We start from the raw sequence: 13,049 nt of genomic DNA, 5'->3' as shown, positions 1-13,049 counted from the left end.
CTGAGGTAAAGAGCCGGTCAAACAACAAGTGTCACTACATGGAGAGCGTCTTACATTAGCGCTATAAACATTATAGAGACTCAGAAAATTATCTGAATGAAGGACACCAGCTGAGCTCTGCAGCAGTCAGTTACAACGGCTTATTGTGTTAATGATTCCTTACAAAATATTGTTACTAAGTATATGATGAAACTAATTTCATTGTGAAAATTTGATGAGAGCTAATTCTATAACTATAGCTAGAGCTGGCAGACTATGGCAACTATGACTAACAATAATGAAGAACTGAGGAACTGTTAATGACCAACAGGGTTTTTCACAGCACTTTTTGATTTGCTGTGGTAGGAAAAGCACGTTACTAATAACATTAACAATGACAGCCTTCTATTCAAGTGTCCTAATGAGCACTAAACCAGCATGCACAGTACCAGGACCCGGAAAATGAATTCAGCCATCATTAATTTTATACCTGTACGTTTCCTACTGTAAAATGTAAAAATGTTTTCCATTAAAAAAGGCCCTTTGGAGCTGATAATGATCAATTCTTTGGATTTAATGAGAATGTAAATATTTCAGCAGAGAAGCTATTACAGTCAGAATGTCTTGTCTACACAATTCACAACCACACTCCTCGTGTAGTTAGAAAGAGATTTTTTTTAAGGGAGAGACAAAATAAGACACAAGACACAAAGGGGATCATTCAAACCAGTTCTCTATATTGATGCTGTACTTTTCATTAACCTGTTTATGATTTACAGTTTATCACACCATGTCTTTATAAAAGGTGGTAAGGGAGGGTTACTTCAAAAGAAACAGGGCACAATCTGTCAAGATGGTAGACAATTTTAAGAATTTAAAAAAAATGTAGGAATATTTTACTTTATTATAAGTCACAAAATGTACCATTATAAATGCTCACATTAGGAGTATTGGAAGCAGGGCCAAAGGGATGGGAGATACCCACATGTCATCCACGCTGAATAATTTCATGTCACCCCAAATGAACTTTGAAACCTGATTATACGCTGAGAAAACTGGACACTCGTGTCGCATATTGATAAATTCTCCTCTCCAAAGGCAACCGAAATAAGCAACTCATGGGTTTGTTTTTTTTACAGCCCTTCTGTTCTCCTAGTTGGATTAATGTCCCTCATTTTCAGATTATAAAAAGGTGACAACCACAATAGCTGAGTATTATCACCTGGAATGATTTTTCTGTTAACAGGCACCAACGATGTTTGCGGGTCTGCAGGTTTGACTGACCAAAAACTGTTACCCTGCTGTCTCTATGCCATGTAACTGCGCACAGACTGCAGTCCCTGTGTGCACACATCAGCACTAGTAAGCTAGCACACAGAGCAGCAGCTGTCCACGTACCTGTCACTCAGCGTGGACAGGTAGGGACAGACCACAGGACAGCTAACGTTAGCTACAGTTAATGGTTAGCCTTCAACATCATCCAGACAGCGCCGAGACAAAGGCTTCGCTGTGCCAACGTCTAACGTTAACGTTACAAAGCTAACTAACGTTACCGTTAAGTGCATCGACGACAATTGATGGAAAATATTCCACTTGATATTTCAGTCCACTTGACACAGTCGTGTGCTTACCTTCTGTGAGAGCGTTACTAGACCCGCAAAATCTTTACCATCAAAAAATGCCAATCGCTTATCGATTCTAGACCGAGCGACAGAAGTGTGAAGTTAGCAACCATTCAACTGCCACTTCCGTTTTTCACCTTCAGAATAAACGCGTACTTTGTTTCAACGTAGTCATACCATAGACTTTTACGTAATGACAATGATTTTTTTTCTCTCCTCTTCTCACTTTAATGGGATTTGTTTGATAAGCAGGTCGAATGATGGTGACCACTTTTAGTATTTAGAAACCACAGCCTTGGCATAATTAAACAACATAAAACGTCTAAACCACGACGTCGAGTTCCTGTTGTTGAGAATCCAATTTTACACATCAACCTCGCCATTAAACCTCTTCTTTTAGACTTGAACAAAACCACTTCAAACCTAGGCTACATAAAACTACAACTATGTCAAGTAGTCATTTTCACAGACATGAATCCTGTTTAAAATCATATTGTGTACATATAAATGCCCCCAGGCTCGTTGAGAACTCGTGCTTGCTTCCATGTATGATGACAACAGACAGACAAAGCAGCACCTTTTCAAAACCCTTTCATCCCTTATATGTTATTACTAAGTGTTTGAGACTTACAAGATAAAAGTTGTCATCCTTTCTTCAAGTTACAGGTTCCCAGGGAAAATAGTACTGCTGCCATGTCACCACAGTCATTATGAACAGCAATAAAAACTGGCTGGCAGAATAGTTCTCTGACTGAAGTTAATCAGCTAAGCAGTTTTCAAGTCCCAGGTGTAAAGCCATCAAAAAGACAATAAGAGAATATGTTTGTCAGATTTCTCAGTAGGATAATAAATGGACTTCAGTGGAACCAAGAGGGGTGATGGTATCATTTTAAGGGACATTCTACCAGAAACGTACATTATCTGTCCTGGAGTTGTTACAGTACATAAAACTTGCATAATCCAAAAATGTCTAAAACTGACTAGATGGATGATTTCCGTGAGTTTTTCTTTAAAGGAATATGTTATTCATTAGGGTCTCAGATGTTTTTTTCTTTATTAAAAATACTTTTGAAAACTACAAATCCTGAAAATTGGACTGTCCTCAGCCAAATTAGAGCTAAATCTTTCATAGTTTTGTTTTGATAAAAACACCATTAATTAAAAAAATAAGTTGCTATCATTAACATCAATTGATTAAAAACATGAAATTATACATACGTTTTATAAATAAATAGTATTTTATGACTGTCCCCATGTTTTTGTCCTGTCATGTTTACATAAAACAGTATATAAATAGTGTGCAATAAGCCTTTAAGGTTATGACTCAGTGGAATTGACTTAATTTGACCTAGGTGACGCTAAAATGCATAGAGGGTGAGTTCTGTCATTAGTAACATAGTCAAAAATCTTTTGAATAAATAGAAATTACACTATAAATTTGAAGCTTTTTATGCTCATAGACAAAAGTTTTGAATGATATTTAGTCCAGAATACAAGAGCCAGGACACTTACAGGACAACTTTGACCCACATATACTTTACTTTGGCTTAGTGTTATAACTTGTTAGTTTAGGTTGACAAAACAATCTCACCTCAACGTATCTGTTATAATGCTTTTGATCATATGATCTTCATCAGCAGATTGATTTTGCCAGTTGTCAAAAAATTATGGATGTTCAAATGTTCTAATTTTTAAATGTAACTGTTAATTTTCATCCTAAATGTATAATTTTAAAATCTTTAGCTGGTAAAGCCTACAGTATTTGTATTATTAAGATCATGTGAAATGACTGAAAGCACTTGTGGTAAACAATTGTTTTGTTAACTGAATAACTTCTAAATCTATTGAATTGAAAATATGTTCAGTTGTTATTCATTTTTTGTATGAATTTGGTCATTATTATATGTCACTGACTGAACATAACTGAATTAGTCTAATGTTAAATTAACATTAAAATCATAATAAGAAATGAAAATAGGAATGTTTCCCAATACACAAATATATCTTGTCCTGCATGTCAGTCCTGTCACAACACCGTCAGCCCTGTCACGCCACAGTCAGTCCCGTCACATTAAATATTATGATAAAAAAAATGTCATATTTGAGATAATATTGATTAATTATTTTTTTTAACTGTGTAGATGAAGGTGGTGGAACATACCCACCATTATGTGTTTGTAAAATATCCTGTGTTAAAGTATTTTTCTTTACAACTATATAAGTGACTGGCGGTTATTCTGGACTTTCCATTCACTACATTTGACAAAAAAATTGCTTATATTTCTTATAAAAATTCTAATCCCATGTTAGATACAATCAGGGACATGTAATCAATAAGAAAATACTATTTGTGTCAAACTAATTCATTAGAAAACCATTCTAACGTATACAAATTTGTCTGTGACAGGGCCTGACAATTTAGGTGTGAAACGAAAATGTATTTTATTAAAAAATAAAAACATGGTGAGATGGCACGATATGCATCTCCCATAGTTTAAAGTGTCTCCCATATGACTCAATGTTCTATTTTTCACCAAGATATTTAGAAGTGTAATTGTATGTTTCTGGTAGAATGTCCGTGAGTAGTTGGGAGCTATATTGGTGACTTGATTTTATGATTTATTGATACAAAGCTCTTGTGAATTACTGGATGATTTTACCTGTTCAGACCTCTAAAAATCATTTAAATAAAACAATGGGTCACAGGTAGACACTGCTTCATTTTAAGGGTCACACACCTGTTCTACAACACTCAAACATGTAACTACTGTAGCTAAGGGCGTAAAGTTTTGTAGGGGAGGTAGGGACATGTCTCTACCAATATCCAGTGACTACTGAATTGTCCCTAACAATAATTTTTTATTAAAACAATTAAATTAAAAAATCAGCATCTAGTCAACTATATTTGGTACACAAATAGTTAACAGCTTTTGTTCTGTACTAGAAATCCAATGCATATTTTAAGTCTCCCTCTGGAAGCCTTTTTTGTTTTTATTGTCCCCACCAACAGTGACATGAAATATTTGCCCTTGACTATATTACTTCATTGATAGCCTACTTTTACTTTGTCAGAGGCTCAAGGAGGAGAAAATGACTAAAGGGACAAGGAAATGGGTAAAAAAGAAAAAAAAGGTCACTATAAACTACATATTAAAACATTAAAGGTTTTAAAATGTCTTCAACTCCTCCTGACCTTTTCTAATTCTTTAGTCTGTCATGTGTGTCATTTGCTTAGCAGGTGTCCTGTCTGTCAATATAAGGATGAAAAAGAAAAAAGTGTCACAATAAATAATAAACAGTGAAAAGAAGAATTAACTGTAGTGCCATCTAACGTCAGGGAAATGTCTGACGTTATGCCAGAGAAAACTGTTGCTTAAATGAATTGTATTCCAACAAAATGAAATAATTTTTGTGGTCTTTCATGTTGTTTGACAAGTTAATACAAAGTACTATGTTAAGTAAACGTTCCATACTTTTACAGCATCTTTCTAGTCTTTTCAACCACTCAAAGCACTTTTACACTACATATGCATTCAACATTCAAACAGAAACTAACATTCACACACTGGCGGAACAGCCACCAGGGGGAATTTGGGGTTCAGTATCTTGCCCAAGGACACTTTGATATGCAGCCTGGGGGAGCCAGGATTGAACCGCCAACCTTCCATTTAAGAGCCAACCTGCTCTACCTCCTGAGCCACAGCCGCCCAAGTAGACAAGTTGGGTAATATTTATATATAAGGTCAAATTGGAAATAGTTTTAAACAAGGTTGATGCTTTCCGGTGTTCCTATTTTTAAACTGAATGTATTCTGAGGAGATACAACTCTGTTTTCGAAGACACAGCTTCATTTCTTGGTGAAGATCATCCTTACATGGAGTCTATGGTGAAAACCAGTGACTAAACTACTATAAAATTAGACAGGAAAAACACCACAACTCAAGATCACTGCCCATTTCTAAATTGTCTCTGGATGGGACAGAGAGTCTTATTTTTCTGGGTACAAGGTATGGAAGAGATGTCATGTTGGCAAGGCCCTTGTAAGCTGTGTGAAAGTTAATATTGTAAAATTAACGTTATCAAAAGGAAGAAGAAAACATGGGACACGGAGCAAGAAAGCCTCTAAATGGTGTTAAAGGGGTTGTGGACAAGCAGAAGATGGTTTGATTTTGGTGGATAACAAGGTTACTGTTTCTTTTAAAAAAGGAGACAAATTGACTCTGAGCAATATTTGTTGTTTTGATTTGAGGCAGGCAAGCACCACATGAAAATAAGCTATTTAAGTTTTTATTGTTTGTGTGTCATGCTTCAATTTTATGCATAAGCCTTGTTTGTGTTACAGTATATATACAGAACTGTTTTATTTTATCTTTTGTCTTCAGGTGTCTAGGTTTGAATCTATGGTGCTTTTTTGTGAACAGTTGCACACGTGTATTATGTGTATGTTGTTTTTGACAGAATCAAATTAAATAACTCAATTAAGGCAAGAAACCACAGTCAAATAGGCTTTCCCCCTTTACTCATATCACATTGAAACGTTACAAGCAGAAAGTACATACATAGAAGCTTTTTTGAATTACAATTTTTAATGTTTTTTTTTTTCATTTTTATTGTGAAAATGAGTTCTTTCTTCATTAAATTTGCACTGATTTGGATATTATTGTGGTTATATACCAAATGGCCAGACAATTACAGAACAGTTTATGAAAAAATTGTTTTTCGTGGATTTATTCAAAATATCACTCATAAGTGCTCTGGACCCTTTATTTTCTACATGTTTACAGATAAATGACACATAAATTAAGGATGATGATCTAACTGCCTTGAAGGACAAGGAAACATGTCATTTTGAGAAAACAACTATTCAATGCAGTAACTAACAACACACTTAGCTTATTGGCTATATATGGACTAGCTAACAGTATGCTCTAGAAAACAAGCTTTCCACCAAGATGTGATTCAATTTGGAGAGTTATAAACAGACTGGTCTAACTTTTACATGGAAAATGCTAACAAAGATGAAATATACCCACTCTGCAGTTGACAGACTTGGTATAAAACAGACAAATAATAATGATTATAAATATTGTTTTTACATTTTATGAAAGTATGCTATAACATTAGTTATAATAATAGTTGCAAATTACTTGAAATCTGAAAATGTATCATTTTGAACTGTAGTGTCTCGCCTTATGCACAGAAGATGGCAGTAATGTACCATCAATAATGACTTCAACTGCCACAAACCGAAGAAGAAGAAGAAGAAGAAGAAGACCCAGGAAGTGTGTGTTCATCGGTCCCATGCGTTGCTGCTCACTCGTTCATTCATTCTTGAAACGACAACTTTAGCTCTATTACATATTGTGGTTTCTCACGCAACACGGACATTATTGTGTGATTAGGATACGATCAATTATCTTTCCCAAATAAACCAAAGACGGAAACTGTGGTGTCTCTGCAGGCAAACATTAACGCTAGCGAGCTCACTTAGAAATCGCGCTGAAGTCGTTTGTAAAGTCCCCCTGTAAAGTTCTAGTGCGTTATCTGAATGAAGAGTGCAGTAGATACTAGCATGATCAAGGAGAACCGATGGAACATACCCCCCAATGCTCCAGCATGCATGGAGAAGCATCTGTGCTCGGTGCAGTATAGAGCAGGTAGGTAACAAGGCGAGCTAGCTGAAGGTTACGCAGGTAAACACGTGGTGCAGCTGTTTGGTTATTATTAGTCCGAGTCTGTCTACATCTGTGATAATACGCTCTGACTACTTTCGGCTCATATACAGTCCGCCAAAATATTAAATTAATAGCATGTAGTTTATTAAAGTTGGGCACATGCTGAGCATCCCAGCTAGGCTATGTTCTTGATTTTGCTTCAGGTGACAGAAATGTCAAATGAAATTACCTTTAACAATGAGCTAACAGCCGAATTGAAGACTGCTCCTAACAATTTAGTTTGGTCTGTCAAAATAGGATTAAGATATAGTTAATATTTGTATTTTAATTTATATTGGCTCTCCTCACAGATGGCACTCTGCTGCTCGGTGCCTCCAGTCTCAGTGGCAGGAGCTGGCAGGGATCTGTGTGGGTCTACAGTGACCCTGCACAGGCCCCCAATGAGGAGCTCTGCAAAGCTGGTGTGCAGACTGAGTCTGGAGTCACAGATGTCAAATGGGTATCAGAAAAGGGTGTTGTTGTTGCATCAGACTCGGGTAAGAAGCAGATTTGTAGCAATTCAGAATCGAGCATGCTCATGAGACTTGAATGTTAAACTGGGTTTTGTTTGACTGGTTGGTGTGCAGGTGCCTTGGAGCTCTGGGAATTGGCAGAGGACGAGCGTCTGCTGGTGAATCGCTTCACCAAACACGAGCATGACCACATTGTCACCACAGTGAGCCCAGTTACTGGAGCAAGCAGTGCTGTCACCGGCAGCATGGACTGTCGGTTAGAACTATATTTTATGTGGATACACACACAGTTGCCTGAAGTTTCACAGCAGAATAGAAGCATGTTGACTGTTTTAAACTTTGGCAATATGTTTTTGTCACTAACTTTCCCCCCCTTTCTCATCAAAATGCATCTATTCCCCTTTCTAAACTACAGAATTAAAATTTGGGATCTCAGTCAGCAGATGGTTGTCACTACCTACAATGGTAAGGGAACACCTCAAAATATCTAGTAAATAGTAATGGGAAGTATTGATATATTTTTTTAAAGATCAATTAATATTTATTTTTGGTTTTATGGAGTTTCTGTTTGCCACAAGGTCTTTCTGCTAAAGTTGAGTAGAAAGATAAATCAGGTCTTTGTAAATCACGAGATTGTTTGCCCTCATTCATGTGTTCCCTGTTTGTTTGCACAATATCTTAAAAAGCTTTAAACGGATTTAAATAAATTTGCTTTGGTTTAGTTAAGCAATGTGCCAAAGAACAAATGATTCTCTGGTGCAGAACTCAAATTTTTCAAATCATTTGCTAAAATTATGACGTCTTTTTTTGCATTTTTAATTTTTTCATAAACTGCTGTACTTAAATGAAGAGAATCTGGTGATTTTTTAAGAAATCACCAGAAAGCACAGTGTATATTTCTGTATATAATATATGTGTATATAATAATTTGTTGTATTTTAAGAATGTCAGCAGTACATTAAAACCAAATGTTTCTTTAACTTTTCTCTTCCTCCAGTGCACACACAGCCAGTCAATTGTGTTGCCTGCAGTCCTACAGAAGAGTCTCTTTTTATCTCCTGTGGTCAAGTAAGTTACTGATTAACATTTTACATGAATGGTTCTAAAGACAACACCCTACATACAGTAACTGATTGAACTAGATTTTAGAGCACCTTGCTGCATAAATGTGCATGTTAAGAATGAACTGATTTCCAACAATACATGCCGTGTATAAACAGATAGTTCAGCAGTAATAAAGATGGTAACTCTAAGATTGTACTTGTCTTTATTCACACTGTTGTAATCCTCCATTCCTCAGGATGGCCGTGTGCTGATGTGGGACAGGAGAAAGCCAAACAAACCAGCCTCTAGAATAGGTGAGTAACATGTCCCCACTTAAACAACCAGGATCAGACTTTTTTCCCGGGTGGTTGACGGGTAATGGAATTCATTATGTTCAGATAAGTGTCTGAGCAGCTGCCTTGTGGCTGTTTGTTTGGCTCATTTAACAAAGCTCAATCCCGTGACTGTTGACCCTGAATCCAATAGTCTCTATAGGCAATTTAATTGGTATTACATCTTGTCAAGATATGATTTTTTTTAATGATGCATATTCCATTGCTGTCTTTTGTCTCAGATGTAGAGTCTCCCATCTGCGCCCCTACCACTGTAGCTTGGCACCCCCACCACAGAAGCACCATTGCTTTTGGTAAGGCAGCAGATTATTGATTGGCAGAGACATTAAATTGTTAGTTCCTGTGTTTCTGATCATGCTTGTTGCACTTCAGGTGATGAGCTGGGCAGAGTGAGTGTGAAGGATTTCCTGGGAACAGAGCCGCCCAAGGTGGAGAACGTCCACAACCGCAGAGTTAACGGGCTCGCCTTCTCTACACATAGGTAAACACAAATCCTAGCACAGTGTCATTCACCCTTACATTGCTCCTCTACAAAACTCTAACTTTTTATTTAATCCCAGTGCCTCCATGCTGGCCTCCACAAGTGATGATTGTTCCCTCGTTGTTCTGAACTCTGAACTCCGTGAAATGTGAGTCTTTGCTTCTCATACCAAAAAACCTGGTCTATTGCCTGTACAATTATATAAAATAAAAAACACCAACCATGTGTTCTTCTTCTGTAGACTTAGAGATCGACAACACCAGGACTTTGTCAAAGGTGTGAGTTGGCTCCACAGTGGCTCCAACACTCTCACAACCGTAGGATGGGATCACCTTGTGCTTCACCACACAGTGGATATCGCTGCTGAAGCTCCTAACTCCTCCTCTTAGACCCAACATATGCTTGGAAGAGCACAATTTAAAACAACTACTCCACCCCCTATTTTTGAGGGCTGTCCATGCGTATCCAAAAAGTTAAATACAATATGTCATTCAGGAAATAAAGTGTTTCGTTGTCATTTAGTAATCCAGATATGTGCACGATATTTGAACTTGGTGCATTACTACACTACTGTACGGCCTCTCCCTTCCACTTTTTTCATACTGTATTGCATTTGTGTAATTACACTTAAAATATTGCATAGTTTTCCATTAAAGGTAACTTAATATTGTGATAGCAAGAGCATTTTGACATTTCTTTGTGTTTCCTGAATCTATTAAATGCCAACAACTGCTTTAGGAAGAAACTTAAGTACTGGGCGTGAGTGTGACTGAGGCAGGCTGGGTCAAAAGAGGACAGTGGGTTATTTGTTCATGTTTAACAAGTGAGGACATTGGCTCAGAAGTTAACAAGATGAGTTAAGAAGATGAGTGGTTTGCAAAGGTCTGGTGTGGCTAATCTGTGGGCTGACGTAGACTGTACTTAGATACCTTAAAACTATTTTTACAAGCCATTATCTATGGAAATTCAGACAAAGCACTGAGGCAATTGAACACTCAAGCCCACAATAACGTAATGTTATTTTTTCATAATCTTGCTTTCTCTCTTTTTTTTTTTTTTTTTTTTAAGTTAAGTGTTTGTAACTTTTAATCATTAATATCATCAAAGAAGTACCAACCACCTTTAGCTCATTATGCAGGAGTTCAGGAACATTGTCTATTAGGATTCCTTCATAGTATGAAGAAGTATGCAATTTGATTTGTAGTTTCAAAGTCTGGATAAGTATGGAAAAAATGTGTTTACAGACCATTTCCCCTATTCTCTTTTCTAAAATAGACATTTCAAATTTCCTAAAAATAAATTGATGATACAAGCAGAGCGTGTTTCATGGCGTTTGGAGCAGGAAGCCAGCACAGCCAAAATGTTTACCACTGCGTGGGCCAGGGCGAGAAAGCCAGACAAGAAGTAGGTCAGTATGGCGTGGTACGATCCAAACCTTATACAGTAAACAAGTACTCTGCACTATCAAGCAACGAATGACATTACACCTAACATTTCTAGTTTCATTCAGAGGCACGTGTGGCTTATCAGTACAAGGTTGATTGAAGCACTATGCCGCCACACCCGACGGGACACCTAACACTAATCCCTTCATGCAGTCTCCTAGGAAGGCTATATTTGTCCAAAGAGAGAGAAAAAGAGATTGATCGTTCAGCAGCCTGTGTGTCATTATTTAAATAAATTTTATTGTGTAATATGTACTTAGTGGTGTAGTCAAGACCGCCCAAACCGAGACCAAGTCAAGACCAAGACCAGCTCCCTGCATTGCATGGCACGAAATAAAATGTGGAACGAGATCATAGGTACTTCTCAAAGTGATCTGAAAGATCCACTTTCCCATTAAATCACCCACATACAAACACTAAGAGCTGAAATCAATGTAAGCATTGCGGGAAGGGGTGACAGTCGTTTAATTAGGGTTATTGATTGAATTTGAAGCAATGAGTTTTACTTCCAATCAAAGTTAGGATGTTAACAAATGCAAAAGCAATTTATTGATATTCCCGAAGTTATGGTCTTGACTGGTCTTCAAATAAAATCTCGAGTCCTCAATGTCCAACGGCCGTGCGTAATGGCACTGGGCTCTGGTGCGGCACTTCCCGGAGACCGCGAATTTATCAACACATCAGTCCTACTGCCTTCAGATGCTACAGGGATTTCAAACACTGAAGGTGAATCTTTTTTACACAGAGTAGCCGTGGACAACATATACTGTAAAAATAAATAAATAAATAAATAATTTATTAATTCATCAATGCATATCGATTTTCTGACTTTCCTGTTTTAACCACATTAAAAGTTATTTTTCTGTGCCGATCTTGGTTGAAGAGTGTTTAATTGAAAAACATTATTTATATTTGAAGCATTGTTACGTTGTTACACCACGTCTGCAGGCAGCATTAGAACTATTATCTGTTTCATATACAATTTTGCTCAAAACGAACTGGACTCCAGTTCTCTCGAGCTGAAATGTGGCCCTACACTCGTGAAAACAAAATTAGGCTAGGCCTACGTCATATTAACGTGGTAGTTAACATTACACTTTAGCTATGTAAGCCTCCATATTTCACAATAAAATCAACATGTACTTGCAATAATGACACACAGGCTGCAGAACGAATGGTCACTCTCTTTCCTTCTGGATATAGCGATTCTATCAGACAGCATCAAGGAATAGGCGTTAGGTCTCCGGCATCATCTTCACTCAACCCTTCACTGATATGCCACACGTGCCTCTACCAGACTTTTTCTATTTTCTAGGTGTTAGGCTTAGTATCAGATGTTGCTGGAGCCCAGAGCTGTCCTGGCCCTCCTACCTGACTGTGAGCCATGTAAACAAGTTGCCATTGCTACACAGTCACACCTGATACCACAGTGCTCTCAATACAATCCTCCCTCGTTTAAAACAATCTGTCTCTTTAATATGCCTAAATGGAAAGCTTAACCTTGTCTTTGGGGAAAGAAAAATCCAATGCTAGTTTGAATGGAACTCTGCACACTCCACCTTATAAAGCCTGTTAAGTCTGGGGTCCAATCTGGTGGAGAAGCAGCTGTTCCATTAGGGTCTGAGCTGCTTGTATCTGATGCTGGCTGTACATCTCTGGCTGTGCACGTACTGACTGAGGCTGCCTGTATTTGACCCGGGTCTGTGTGACTTGCTAAAGACGTCTGTACTGGGTCTCGACTAGTACTGGCTGATACTGGATGCTTGTAGGCTACTGGCTAAAGGGTTGGATTCTGTGCTTGTACTGGCTGGCATCTACTCTACTGACAGACCTAAGCACAGCCCATTCAAACTGGTTCCCCCATGTTTACTTTCATATATTTTCAAATGTAAAATACTATTCAATCTATGACTTGGCTGAATGTGCAGTACTGGTTAT

General features: G+C 37.5%; 1 protein-coding gene across 1 annotated transcript; it reads left to right on the top strand.

Annotated features, from left to right (window-relative positions):
• The first annotated feature begins 6,859 nt into the window (after window positions 1–6,859).
• Window positions 6,860–10,347, top strand: wdr77 (WD repeat domain 77). The gene is made up of 10 exons (XM_046076443.1): window positions 6,860–7,258; window positions 7,627–7,812; window positions 7,903–8,044; window positions 8,204–8,253; window positions 8,786–8,856; window positions 9,089–9,146; window positions 9,407–9,478; window positions 9,558–9,666; window positions 9,746–9,814; window positions 9,908–10,347. Exons 1-10 carry the CDS (start codon window positions 7,150–7,152, stop codon window positions 10,053–10,055), a joined length of 1,014 nt encoding a protein of 337 aa, XP_045932399.1. The 5' UTR covers window positions 6,860–7,149; the 3' UTR covers window positions 10,056–10,347.
• Window positions 10,348–13,049: the final 2,702 nt, after the last annotated feature.

Source organism: Micropterus dolomieu, linkage group LG18 (genome assembly GCF_021292245.1).
Source record: "Micropterus dolomieu isolate WLL.071019.BEF.003 ecotype Adirondacks linkage group LG18, ASM2129224v1, whole genome shotgun sequence".
Taxonomy (NCBI): domain Eukaryota; kingdom Metazoa; phylum Chordata; class Actinopteri; order Centrarchiformes; family Centrarchidae; genus Micropterus; species Micropterus dolomieu.
This window is presented reverse-complemented; position numbering and strand designations above follow the sequence as displayed.

Coding starts and splice junctions, on each gene's coding strand:
- wdr77 (XM_046076443.1), top strand. CDS start 7,150: ATGAAGAGTGCAGTAGATACTAGCATGATCAAGGAGAACCGATGGAAC. Junction 8,045..8,203: donor ACCGGCAGCATGGACTGTCG/GTTAGAACTATA, acceptor TCTAAACTACAG/AATTAAAATTTGGGATCTCA. Junction 8,857..9,088: donor TTTTTATCTCCTGTGGTCAA/GTAAGTTACTGA, acceptor TCCATTCCTCAG/GATGGCCGTGTGCTGATGTG.